The sequence below is a fragment of the Bombus vosnesenskii genome, unplaced genomic scaffold (genome assembly GCF_011952255.1).
Source record: "Bombus vosnesenskii isolate JDL3184/JDL3185 unplaced genomic scaffold, Bvos_JDL3184-5_v1.1 scf7180000013579, whole genome shotgun sequence".
In the NCBI taxonomy this organism is placed as follows: Eukaryota; Metazoa; Arthropoda; class Insecta; order Hymenoptera; family Apidae; genus Bombus; species Bombus vosnesenskii.
Genome location: NW_022883131.1, coordinates 465,363 through 478,768, shown reverse-complemented (window position 1 = coordinate 478,768; position 13,406 = coordinate 465,363). Strand labels below are relative to the sequence as shown.

At 26.9% G+C, this 13,406-nt stretch overlaps 3 protein-coding genes across 14 annotated transcripts; 2 read left to right on the top strand and 1 right to left on the bottom strand.

The window, feature by feature from the left end:
• The first annotated feature begins 241 nt into the window (after positions 1–241).
• On the top strand, positions 242–5,463 carry LOC117238630 (vacuolar protein sorting-associated protein 45). The gene is made up of 9 exons (XM_033503688.1): positions 242–336; positions 412–534; positions 2,559–2,757; positions 3,222–3,371; positions 3,554–3,933; positions 4,126–4,398; positions 4,502–4,666; positions 4,747–4,976; positions 5,116–5,463. The coding sequence occupies exons 2-9, from the start codon at positions 442–444 to the stop codon at positions 5,312–5,314; spliced, it is 1,689 nt and encodes a 562-aa protein (XP_033359579.1). The 5' UTR covers positions 242–336; positions 412–441; the 3' UTR covers positions 5,315–5,463.
• On the bottom strand, positions 2,157–11,013 carry LOC117238632 (metaxin-1). Of its 12 annotated transcripts, none has more exons than XR_004494237.1 (6): positions 9,533–9,835; positions 8,915–9,156; positions 8,658–8,823; positions 7,936–8,313; positions 5,751–5,850; positions 2,157–2,301 (listed from the first exon to the last, which is right to left on the bottom strand). XR_004494237.1 is itself a non-coding variant. In XM_033503694.1 (6 exons), the coding sequence occupies exons 1-5, from the start codon at positions 9,608–9,610 to the stop codon at positions 6,993–6,995; spliced, it is 945 nt and encodes a 314-aa protein (XP_033359585.1). In that variant the 5' UTR covers positions 9,611–9,835; the 3' UTR covers positions 6,564–6,918; positions 6,986–6,992. The 12 variants fall into 12 exon arrangements, 10 of the variants coding, with proteins under 10 accessions (XP_033359588.1, XP_033359586.1, XP_033359585.1 ...); XR_004494236.1 differs by lacking the exon at positions 2,157–2,301 and adding an exon at positions 5,322–5,569; XM_033503694.1 differs by lacking the exons at positions 2,157–2,301; positions 5,751–5,850 and adding exons at positions 6,564–6,918; positions 6,986–7,073.
• On the top strand, positions 11,014–13,400 carry LOC117238633 (peroxiredoxin 1-like). Its single transcript, XM_033503706.1, has 4 exons — positions 11,014–11,136; positions 12,443–12,592; positions 12,682–12,990; positions 13,077–13,400. The coding sequence occupies exons 2-4, from the start codon at positions 12,459–12,461 to the stop codon at positions 13,219–13,221; spliced, it is 588 nt and encodes a 195-aa protein (XP_033359597.1). The 5' UTR covers positions 11,014–11,136; positions 12,443–12,458; the 3' UTR covers positions 13,222–13,400.
• Positions 13,401–13,406: the final 6 nt, after the last annotated feature.

Here is a 13,406-nt window from a genome sequence, read left to right as displayed (position 1 = left end):
AATACGTTTAAGTTATGATAACTAGAATAAAAATGAACCGAATAATTGTATAAAGATTTTAATATTTTTTACATATATAATATATTGACAAACAAGAAATTCAGTTTCTTAGATATTAAAATATTTAGTAATACACAAATGTTTCTGAAAATTACAGAGAAGAAAACTGATTCAACATTTATTCCCTAGTTAGTGTACTAATTCCCTATGTTCCTTCCATTTCGTAATTTTAGTTCCAGTTTCAGTTCCGTAATTCTACTACATATGTCTTATCTTGGTCTTCTCAAAGTAAATTTTTGGACCAGTGATAGTAGGTGGTGTTTACATTTGGGAAGTGTATGCTTTTCATAATCTGTAATATATGCAGATTAAATACATAATTATTATCAATTGACAAGATGTAATTGTTAGTTACAGACAGATAAACAAAATTAAGATAAAATGAATTTAATTACTGCATTAAAATTTTATATTACTCGTATGACAGAAGAAAGTGGACCTGGCATGAAAGTTCTTTTGATGGATAAACAAACGGTAAATCCAAGATTTTGTATAATAAATAATATTTAAAAATTACAAACTGAAATATAATTACATGAAACAACTTAAATTATGAACTTTTATAATATATTCATTCATCTTATGTATGCAATTGATAAAATACATTGTATTATTGTTCATAAAAAATGAAAAATGTAAATTGTTAAAGTTACGACAATTGTATTGAATTCTCTTTCTTTTTTTTTATACTTATTGAATCTTATAGTACTTTGATTTCTATTAATATTAATTTTAATTGATATATTCTCCTCCTTCGTGGAATTTTTTCTTTATATAAATAATTCTAGACCTATAAATAAATCTTATGTACATATAAACAAATCTTAAACTTCTATGATAGCATCGAACTATATGAACATTTTCATTGACATACTTCTAAGAAATGAAATTTATAGCGATTAGATTATAAGATTTTGATCATTACTTTAAATTTTTATTGAGATAATGTTAGTTAATTATAAAACTGCTGTTATGTTAAATATTGTTATGATTTACCTATTTTACTATTTGAGTAAAACATCATGCATTTTTTCTTTTTTTGTCTATAAATTCTTTGATAATGGTTGAGATCTATATGCGTATATTTGTAGATATGTTGATTTTATATATTTTTATTTATTTTAAATTTGTTGAACATCTGCAGTTTATGAATAATATTGATAAATATATAATAACAGTAATAAGGAGAAATATTCTTTTTAATTTTATATAAAATATAACTCATTATGTATATTAAATCAAGGTGGAATATGTGGCAAACAATATCACAATTAAAAAACATAGCAATAAATAGCTTTTATTAATAACATTGCGGTATTACAACAAATGCTGGAACGATTGCAACTTATCCCTTCTTTAAATGTTAGATTATTCCTGACTCTTGTTAGAAAAATTTTATTTCTGACATTAATTGTGACATTAACATGCCGAGGTAATATAGTTAAGTAAATTGATTATTTTTATTATCTATATGTTATTTGTATCAAATGATAACTTTGCCTGGAGTGGAATTCCCTTAAATGTATATATCAATATAAATATTAGAAGATTCACATATTTCTATATATACTACAATGAATGAATGCTGTAATAAACAACCAACATTCAGCTTAAACAAAATCTAACTTAAAGTGCATAATAAAACAGCATCTTATGAGAAGCAGGAGTAGACTGACCTGGGTCACTATGATTCTCAGTCCACCGTATAAAAAATATGTTAAAGACAGAACATTTGATGTAGAATTTAAACTGGATTTTGATCTTTAATATACTTAAATAACATTATTTATTCATATTCTTGTCTATTAAATTTGAAGTATACATTAGCCAAAATATATGCTTGAACTTTGTAATTTTTATTTACAGTGCAGTCTATATCCTGTAATTAGTAAGAGATCTTCAACGTTTATCTAATCATATAGTTTCCTCTGTATTGTAACTTTACTACTGCATGTAAATACGTTAAAATTTAAATTAACAATGGAAGCTCCAATTTTTTAAAGATTAAAATCCTTGTTTGAATATTCATAAATTTGACTTAATTTCCTCAATTTCAATGACTAACAGATAATTTGGTTTGAGATATTTTCACTTGATAATTGTTTCATGTCTTTATTACAAATATAATATAATAAAATACATTGGTCGCTTAAATAGTCACAATTCGGAACCGAGCTTTACTAAATAGTCGGACAGGCGAGTTTTCCTGAATTAGCCGCTATTATCTGATTTCGACTCGTCCTGCAATAAAGACGCAGAGGATGAGAACAAGATATAGGAAAAGCATGTGAAATATAGCAGAATGTCTACAACAAGTAGAAAATAATTTAAATATCGTGGTATCATTCTAATCCAAAAAATCTTAACAATCTGATTAAAGCAATCTTACAATGATTTATTAGTAATTAAGTAATTGATGATACCCAAGATAACCGAGTTACGTAAAAACAAATACATATATAAATTCAAAGGAAAGTTTATAATTTGTATATTTCCAGACAAGTATCGTGAGTTTACTATATAGTCAGTCGGAAATATTTCTTAAAGAAGTTTATTTATTCGAAAGGATTGACACAAATGTTCGTAACGAAGGATTAAAGCATTTGAAATGTATAGTTTTCATAAGACCAACCAAAGAAAATATCGAATACCTCTGCAACGAATTAAGGTGTCCCAAATATGGCACATACTATATTTGTAAGTAATTACAAAAAATTTTGCATCCTTAAATTCAGTATTCCAGTATTCTAAAATGTATCAGACTAAAATATACCAAACTTATTTATTTAACTTAAAATTATGTACCACAGTATTTATATAGCACTTGTTAAAATTAACATAATGCAAAAATGATTTGTTCTTGATTTATTATAGTACTTTTTGATTTTTAGATAGTAAATTTTGTTAATATCTACTGTTCTATGCATGTATTTCTCGTATTGTTTAACGATAGCGTTTTGTGTTTTGACCTTATTTCTGTACAAAGTGCTAATCTGTATATCATATTACTTTAGATGACCTGTAACTAAATATAGATAGGTGAAAAGAGAGGAGATTACTTGTTATTATTTCCATAATTCCCAATTATTTTGAAATTGTAAAATGCTAATGATAATTATATCAATCAACTATTAGGCTATAATCACTATATTGTCATTTAGATTTCAGTAATATTATCGCAAAGGCTGATATCAAACTTCTAGCTGAAAGTGATGAACAAGAAGTAGTAAGAGAAGTTCATGAATATTACGCAGATTATTTAGCTATCAGTCCGCATTTGTTTTCACTTGGGATTAATACATGCTCGCAAGGTACCGAATTTTTTATAACTAATTAATTAATTGAGAATCGTTACGTGAAAAAATGATTAAGAAATCTATTATAAAGTTTTTGATAATAAATATTACACCAAACTGGTGTAATGTAATGATGAAAGCAAAAAAGAGAGCGAAAAATATAAAAAGATAAAATAAAAATAATTTGTTTTTCTAAGGCTTGCTATGGAATCCAGTACATCTACACAGAACCGTCCTAGGCTTAATTTCAGTCTTATTATCAATTAAAAGATGTCCTTATATACGTTATCAAAATAGTTCTGAAATGGCAAAGAGATTATCAGAAAAAATACGCGAAGTATTAAGTAAAGAATCGAATTCGTTCGAATTTAGACAGGATTCTAGTCCGATTTTATTAATAGTTGATCGAAGAGATGATCCTGTTACACCCTTATTAAATCAGTGGACTTATCAAGCAATGGTTCATGAATTATTAACTATTAACAACAATCGTGTTAATTTATCACATGTGAAGGGTATCTCGAAGGAATTAAAAGAAGTTGTTCTTAGTGCAGAACATGATGAATTTTATGCAAGTGTAAGACTATGCCTATTATCGTTTTATTGATGATTTTATATATGTGTATATAGATACATATAATAGGATTCCTTATATACGTTAAACTAAAGGTACATTTCGCGTTATATGGGATTCCGCTATATGTATAATAATAATTTTCTAATTATTATTAGTATAATTTATATTTAAAACAGAAATATTTTTCAACAGAATTTATATCTTAACTTTGGCGAAATTGGGCAAACAATAAAAGAATTGATGGATGAATTTCAAAAGAAAGCTAAGAAACATCAGAAAGTAGAAAGCATAGCCGATATGAAAAATTTCGTCGAAACTTATCCGTTATTTAAAAAATTATCTGGTACGGTATCAAAGCATGTGACAGTAGTTGGCGAACTATCTTCTCTTGTGGAAAAACATCATTTACTGCAAGTATCGGAATTAGAACAGGAACTTAGTTGTCAAAATGACCATTCTATGCAGGTGTAGTAAATTTAACAAGTTGTTAATTGTGCTTGCAAATTATTATGCTTTTGTAAGGGTTACTTAACAATAAATAATTATACGTTTTTCTTTACTATCAAAGCTACAAAAAATAAGGGAGCTTATTAATAATCAACAAATACGAGAAATCGATGCTGTGAGATTGGTCATGCTTTATGCGCTTCATTATGAGAAATATGCAAATAATGATATCAATGGTTTATTGAACTTATTGAAAAACAGAGGTGTTTCGGAAAAATTTTTGAAGGTATATGAAAATGAATAGACTTTTATTCGTGAGTTTGGTATAAGCTTCGAATTTATTACAATTTCAAAATGATATTGCAGCTAGTATACAACATATTAGAATATAGCGGAATTAATGCGAGGCAAAATAACTTATTTGATCGAGAAGCAGTAGCCAAGATTACTAAAAAGTTATTCAAAGGTTTAAGTGGAGTAGATAATATTTATACCCAACATACGCCATTACTGAATGAAACACTTGAGGATTTAATAAAAGGAAAGCTAAGTTTGCAAACATTTCCATATCTTGGAAATACAATGATGTCAAAAAGGTAAATTGTATGTATGTATGTATATTTTATGGAATTCAGAATAGAAAATTAATTAATAAATTTATAATTAGGAATTTGTGCGTATATGTGTGCGCGCACTATTGTGCATATTAGTAACTGTGTATTTGTTATTCTACAGGCCACAAGATATCATCGTTTTTATGATCGGAGGAACAACATATGAAGAAAGTTTAACAGTCCATAATTTAAATAAACAAAATCCTGGGATAAAAATTATTTTAGGTGGCACTACTATCCATAATTCTACAAGTTTCTTAGAGGAGATTCAACAAGCTACTTCAGGCATTTTATCGCGATACAAAAATAATAACAATTGAAACATTATTTGTACATAATTTGGTTTTAAGTATTTATTTATATAATTTGGGATTATTTATAATGGTTACAATCATATTCCACTGATAATAACATTAAGAACAAATTGTAGTATTAAAAAGATAGGAAATTATATTAATGTTAAGTAAAACTTGTGTTTCCAATGAAATAATTTTCCCAATTTCTTCATTTTATTCATCGTAGATAAGAGCATCTTGAACAGGTACGTTTGCAATTTCATTCTCCTTTACCGGTACCTTTAACATATATTTCATATGTTTCTAACGTTAACATGACATAAATGTCAATAATTAAAATTACACATTACAATCTGCTGGACAGAATATCTCTGATTTCTATTGCACTTAGTTGTATAAGTGATGAAAATGAATCAAAATATTTACATGATTAATTAAAATTCGGCCTTATTTTACATACGTGCAACTTCTTCTTATCTTAAACTCAAATCCATGAATATAGAACTTCTGATATTTTATTCCCTTATATGTTTCAGAGGAATTCTTACCAGCTTCCATTTCTAAAATCATTTTTACAATAAAATATACTTATTTTTACTAAATATTGCATGTCTTAAAATAGTAATTTATTATAATCGTTCAAATAAATAGAATGTAATTTATTTAGAGAACTTTAAATATGTATGTATCATCTTACTTATAAACAGGAAAAGTGTAAATATCTTACTTGTATCAAATTTTTAAAATTTGTAAGTATAATTAAAATATAGAGTATTATTTGAAAACGTTTTATAAATACATCATAATTTATTTCTTATATATATATATATATAAATGTCTTTTAAGCTGTATTTAATAATTTGTTCGTGGAAGTTTACTGAATCTCAAAAATATTTTAATTAATTTTTAAATTTCAGTAATTAAGAAACGACAACCCCAAATGCAATTTTGTATTTTCGTCTTATTTTGGTTTATAGAAGCTTCTCTTAAGTTACCTATCAAATACTTTTCATAAAAAATGTTTCATACAATATACATGTATCTTTTAATTCTATAGATAGTAAATATTGCTTTTGATAATTAGTTCGCTATTAATTTACGTATTTTTATAACATTCATGCATTATTAATATAAATCGACCAAAATGCACACATAATTACAGCGGCAAAGTAAGTACTTACTTACCTTGAGCCACAAAGATGTATCAATACGAAATATCCATTGGTTAACCGCCTAATAACTACAGGCTGGGTTTTGAAAGAAATGATACGAATTAAACTTAACAATACGAGTATATTCTAACAAAGAATCAAAACTACAATGTAACTTGAAATAATCTAAGTTACAAGAATTATAAATCTAGTTGCAAGAATTACAAAGCCTCGATTTAGCGATGATTCTTGCTCAGTTTTACGTATGAGTGACGCGGGATGTTCTTAGGCACTTACTGAATATCCGAATACGATGATTCGACAGTACGTTTAAAAGGGAATGTAACCCGTAGATTATAATGACTGACACAATACAAAGTACGAAATGATTCAAAATGTACGTGAATCCGATCGCAATGTTCTATATTAATTTTAGGAATTGCATGTAGAATTTCAAAATACCGCTCCTTTTATATCCTAGAATTCCATAATTTTAATTACGAAATAGACTATGATCTTATACAAACTAATACGATATATGTACTTGCATATTATGCCATGAGCCAACCACATAAATAAGATACGCTAGTGTAAACGTGCGTTTTGGCTCCATGCAGGATGCGTATGTACCACTATATTATTAAAATAAACATAAGTATATTCCATTCTCTCAGCGCATATTCCTCCTAATAATTAATTTCATAGTTTCGTAAATGTAAGTCATACTGTATAAACATATATACTATTGGCACATTAGATTTGAAAGTCATGTGAAATTGGTGCAGTAATTATTGTAATTATAGTTAACTTTCTGACTATTATTAACGCTTATTATATTCGACGTCACTGTGTATTATGGTCGGCACTTTCTTATACTTTCGTTTTGAATAAGCTAAATACTGTAGATATATTACTTATTTTACATATGTATATGCATTTATCTTTATTAATCAATAAGTGGTCCACTACATGAAATTTACAACACTGGCTATAAAAAATTATATTATGTTATTTAAAAAAGTAAGTGTGTCTGACTTTCTAATTGAAAAAGCGCTTTTTAGAATTTGTTATATTTGATTTATTGATTGTGTCGATTCAACGTTAAGTAATTTTTCTTAAGAAAATTTTTCTGTCAGATTATCGGTAATGTTTAGGAAATCATGACCGTCATTATGACGAATACCACATGTATGCCACCCCTATAGCTAACCCTTAGCTATACATAATTAATGTAAGTATTATGATTACGTTTTAGAAGTAAACACTAATCTTTGTTTGAAGAAACGTATACGAAAAAAATAAGCAGCGTAAAATTTCATCATAAATAAAAATTGTTTATAAATTATAATTCATTAACGATCTACGACAATACGAAAACTATACATACTTACTGTATTATGCAAATCATTACCGCTAAAACACAAATATCTACTGAATTTATAAAGAAATTATTGCTATCTATGTTATTCACTGTATTGCATCAAAAGTATTTACCTCTAATATTCCAGTTGAAAATGCGTAAGTTGCCATCACCAAAGTAGCAAAAAATCCAGCAAAGAACTGATTTCGTCTCTTGTTAGGGAATTCATTTTGCGCATATTTTTTTATACTTTGATCATTTTCTTTGGTCTTATATTCGCAACATTCGTTCGAAAAATATCTTTCCGATATGCGGGATATGTACGACATTAGGTTTGTGCAGGCTTTTAAATGGTTTTGTAATGCTGGATTCGGTAAAGGAGCTTTGAGCAATGGTGCTAAGTAAGAATATACAATAGCATCCAATAGAGTAGGTTCTTCACCCAGAAAATATACTGAATCCCCAAGACTTGTGGATAGCAGTGTCAAACATTTCTGTGCTTCAGAGTAAACCTATTACATATATAATATCAGAATTATATATAAGATGAAAAATCCTGTACTTTAAGTAATTAACAAAGACATATACAATTGAGAAAAATATATTAATTTCAATAATTTGTATTTGAGTTAAAAAATTATTTGAATTTATTGGAAATTGATTTTATGCAACAACTTAATATTTATTACTATAAATATTAGGAGTAGTAGAGAATAACTACCACAAATATGCAGATTTATATTAAAATATTAATGTATATGTAAGTATATTAAATTCAGTTATTAAATTTTAATATTATGAGTAAAATGTTAGTATTATCATTTGTGAAATCAGTCTACTTAATTTATCTAACTACCTTATTTTCTATGACGCTTATATTATCTTCTACAGGATACAAAGTTTCAAGCATAGCTCGAGCTTGTCGTTCAAATTTTCCTGGATAGTAAAAATTTAATGGAAAGGGCAGTGTTTTACAATACCATGGTCTTATTAATTCATTCACATTTTTCTCGTCTATCCACCTAAAGGTAATAATATTTCGTTTTTAATTCATACAATTCCATTGAATTTTATTTCACATACTCTTGCCTTGTAATAAGAGAATGTACATACCAAATGAACTGCAATGCTGGGAATAATTTTTCTTTCAACATTGTATTATAAGCCATAATTTTTGCACATTCTTTTCGACTTAAATTCTGTTCTGTATTATAATTCTTTCCTCTAAAATATTCTATTATATCCTTGGTTTCATTAAATGTACCATCATTAGTTTTTAGCATAGGTAAGTTGCCATTAAATGGATTACTAGTTGCATTAATTTTCAAAGGTATATCATTAAATTTGGCATAAACCTAGAAAAATAAGAAATATAGCACCGATCAACATATAGAAATCCATGACTGATAAATGATAATAAGAACAAATTATTAAAAAACTAAAGTAAGTTCAAATTATCTTATTGAACCATTATGGTTTTTGTTATGAGCAGCTGGCGAGAAGTATTTTATGGAATATGATCGTAAATATGTCAACAAGCACGCGGACCAGACGCTCAATACATATTTATAAGCAGTACTCAAATAATGAAAAATTAGGTAACACACATATTGTTTATTAAAATACTGAAATTACCATTCATCTTGTTTACAAGATATAAGAGTAATTAAAATATTCCATAACGTTTTGTGACAATGAGAATATATTATAACCTATACACAAATTACATACCAAAACCTGCAAACATTCCGTGTCAACTGACGGTAAACCCCAATCACCTTTCCAAATAGTTAATTCAAACGTGTCCATTGTCAAAAAATAAAAAAAATTAATCACTTATTTCATAAATTAAAGTACACAATAATCACACGTGCTTCTTTTCACTATACAGTAAACAAAGATTTTTGTCGTTATTAAACCAGATGTAAGATTTAGTGTATTTCTCAGAAAATAATCAATGAATTAATTTGTGAAATCAACAAAAGAAGATTAACTCAAATTTACTTATTTATTTGTACGAATATTTATATATATACACATTATATATATTGTTACATATAAAAGTATATGTTACATATATAGATTAATATAATAATTATTATTAATTATTAATAGTATTTAATAATAATAATAATAATAATAATAATAATTATTATTATTATTATATATACATATGTTACTAATTTATGAAATGAAAACTAAATTTTCACTGAAAGACATCTATAGGTATTTCTGTTACAAAGAAATAGCGTAATAATTAGCGATTTGGGTAGTATCTTCGATTTTTTCAAACTTTAATATATTAAAAAGGGCTATTTAAATGAGCAAAATATCACAAAAAGGTATCTTAAACAATTATAAGTATTTATTTTTACTTTAGAACTAAACTTAAACCTAATTCCAATCTAACAAAAATCCTAGAAAATTTCGCTATTTTTATTTTGTGATTCGGTTTGAAATATGTCGATACATTTCATCGATTTTGAAATATGTCATAAAGCTCAATACTTTCAACAACTTTTGTCTGTACATATAACCGACGCTCGACCATAGTTTTCAAACTGGGTTGGGTTATTACTAGTATTAAGTCGGTCACCGTGAGGCGGTCAGACAGCATTTCTCTGCTTAGTCCCTTTAAAGAATAACTGAATAAATTCGTTGGATCTCAGTTAGGTAAAGCAGCGGAATGCTGGCCAACCGCCACACAATGGCCGAATTAATACGACTATTCATCCAAACCGGTTTAAGTTATTGAGAAATGGTTTAGCATTATATTTAACTCTAGTAAGCAAAAATGATGAAATTTTTTGGGATTTTTTCTAGATTGAGGATAGGTTAGGTTTAGTTCTAAAGTACAATTAATAGTATTCATAATTGTTGTACGTAACTCTTTTTTATGATATCTTGCTTATTCAAGTAGCTTTCTTTACATATTCAAGTTTAAACAAAATCGCAGGTATTGAACAAATTGTTCACTATTAGATTAGTAAATCAGTTAGTAGTATTAGTCGCTAATCATTTCTAATATTTATTTTTAAATAATAAGAAATGTACATTTGTTGAAATTAGAGCTTGTATTCTTTTTGTTTGCAAGTATTATATATAAATGATATTTAATAATACCTATTAAAAAAGAAGACTGATATTTCTTTAAAGAATAAACCGCACCGACATGAAAACTTAGATGGCGCTATGTACATACTACAGATGGCGCATATAGTCTTCTTCGATTGCGGTTGCAAATATTACTACGTACATTCTACTGGAACCGATTACTATTCCCATACTTCTTTGGAAGCGAGAAAGTTCACTCGATCTTACGTATAAAATACAAAGTAAGTAGACTTTATCACAAAGCGAAAAATTATAATTGTACGCAATTGTTATTTTAAGGTAGTATTTATATTTAGTTCATTTTGGAATACTTTCAATCGTTATTCAGTTGTTTTTATAAATATTTTAACAATATTTGTAAGCGTAAATTTAATAATTGTTAAATATTACAAATATTTATAGATAAGCATTAAAATAAGAATTATATTTTATTATTCTATTAAACTTAGATTAAAATCGTTTGTATTTGATTTCTTTTTGCGAAGATGTATATATTCTGTTTCTTCCTTCGGAAGGTTCTCGATGGTCCATAATCGCACAAAAAAGATATTGTAGAAAGCCTGAATATCGACGTTACTACTAGAAATCAATTCATTAATTTCACAGATAATATTTAATTGTATTATATGAAATATGTGCTACAATATGTATTTCGAAGGTCGATGATTGTGTGGTACTTGCATAAGTATGGGAAAAATTTTATACTTGCAAAATAAATCTTTAATCTTTTACGTTTAAATCTGGACAGTCAGCATAATTGAAATAAAGTTTTCTTTCGGATATAAATATCTAATATAGACTATTTTACATAATTGTGCTAATTTTTAACATTTTATAAAACATCTTAATTATTGTTTTTATATTTTTTGTAATTTGAAATGCTTGATCTTACCGGTCTATTATTTCATCAGTTCTAGAAGATTCATTGCTTTCAGTAATCAATCATGTTATTCATCTGCTATTATTCAGCTAATTTTCAAATACATTAATTAGTAATAATTTTTGATATTTCATTTTCTAAAATCATTTATATATTAATTTCATAAAAAATGCGAAATATTACGAAGTATATTTTTTCTCTTATTTTTTAACAAATTTATACGTAATATTTAGATAACAAAAAAGAGAATTAGGATTTATGTAACAGCGATAAGCCGAAGGTTAAAGATATAACGGAAAAAATTCGTTACTCTTCTTTATAGGTAAGATAAATTCGATTATGATAATGTTATGAAATTTGGAACTTGAAGGTTAAAGATAATTTATATACTATTTGTATGATAATCTGGTTATTTGTATGATAAAAGGTTGAACATACGCATATTTACAATTTTATGAATATTTGTATTCTTCATATATTTCATATAAAGAAATAATTGTTATATATATATATATATATATATAATTTGTTTATAACAAGCTACTATACAGACAAATTTTCTTTTTTTTACAAGCTCAACAAAGTTCTACAATTTGCTTCATCAAGTAATTTCAATCTTATTGATAAAAATCTTCTTTTTGTTGCAGTAATTCAAAACCCATCATGCCAGTCCCAGCTCTTCAGAAACCTGCTCCTGCTTTCCATGGTACTGCAGTTGTAAAGGGAGAATTTAAAGAAATTTCCCTTTCTGATTACAAAGGGAAATATGTTGTATTGTTCTTCTATCCATTAGATTTGTAAATATATTATTTTATAATTTTTATATTTGGCATTATATGTATAGTTTAACATATCATATACTGATACGTGATCATTTGTTTTACAGTACATTTGTTTGCCCAACTGAAATCATTGCTTTTTCTGATCGTGCCGAAGAATTTGAGAAAATTGGTTGTAAACTCATTGCTGCATCTACCGATTCTCACTTCAGTCACTTGGCATGGGTAAATACACCACGTAAACAAGGTGGTCTTGGTGAAATGAACATTCCCCTTCTTGCTGACAAAAGCACTAAAATTGCACGCGATTATGGCGTGCTTGATGAAGAAAGTGGAGTTCCATTCCGTGGTCTCTTTATCATAGATGACAAGCAAAAGCTACGTCAAGTTACTATTAATGATTTACCAGTTGGCAGGTAAAATTGATATGATAAAATAATGTTTTAATATATAACATATAGTTTTGAATGCTGCTCTACATAACAAATTCATGTATTTGTAGATCTGTTGATGAGACTCTGCGTTTAGTTCAAGCATTCCAGTATACTGATAAACATGGAGAAGTATGTCCTGCTGGCTGGAAACCAGGAAAGAAGACTATGAAGCCTGATGTGGCTGCTTCTAAGGAATATTTCAAAGATACATAAATGCACCAATTAAAAAGATTCCTACATTTTATTAAAACTGTCATTTGTGTATAATACTTTATCCGTACTAAAAATCAGTAGATTATTTTGTAATGAATAGGATATTATTTAAATATCAATGCTAATTATATTTTCAATATGAACTATTTTCATTCCCTACAATAAATGTATTTCATATATTGTGT

What these genes read in the sequence shown, in the direction of transcription:
- LOC117238632 (XM_033503694.1), bottom strand. Translation starts at nt 9,610, where the DNA reads ATGGACACGTTTGAATTAACTATTTGGAAAGGTGATTGGGGTTTACCG. An exon ending in CCAGCATTGCAGTTCATTTG is followed by an intron (nt 8,824 to 8,914) that starts GTATGTACATTC and finishes TATTACCTTTAG; the next exon opens with GTGGATAGACGAGAAAAATG. An exon ending in TAAGCGTCATAGAAAATAAG is followed by an intron (nt 8,314 to 8,657) that starts GTAGTTAGATAA and finishes TATATGTAATAG; the next exon opens with GTTTACTCTGAAGCACAGAA.
- LOC117238633 (XM_033503706.1), top strand. Translation starts at nt 12,459, where the DNA reads ATGCCAGTCCCAGCTCTTCAGAAACCTGCTCCTGCTTTCCATGGTACT. An exon ending in TTCTTCTATCCATTAGATTT is followed by an intron (nt 12,593 to 12,681) that starts GTAAATATATTA and finishes TTTGTTTTACAG; the next exon opens with TACATTTGTTTGCCCAACTG. An exon ending in AATGATTTACCAGTTGGCAG is followed by an intron (nt 12,991 to 13,076) that starts GTAAAATTGATA and finishes ATGTATTTGTAG; the next exon opens with ATCTGTTGATGAGACTCTGC.
- LOC117238630 (XM_033503688.1), top strand. Translation starts at nt 442, where the DNA reads ATGAATTTAATTACTGCATTAAAATTTTATATTACTCGTATGACAGAA. An exon ending in TTTCGGAAAAATTTTTGAAG is followed by an intron (nt 4,667 to 4,746) that starts GTATATGAAAAT and finishes ATGATATTGCAG; the next exon opens with CTAGTATACAACATATTAGA. An exon ending in AATACAATGATGTCAAAAAG is followed by an intron (nt 4,977 to 5,115) that starts GTAAATTGTATG and finishes GTTATTCTACAG; the next exon opens with GCCACAAGATATCATCGTTT.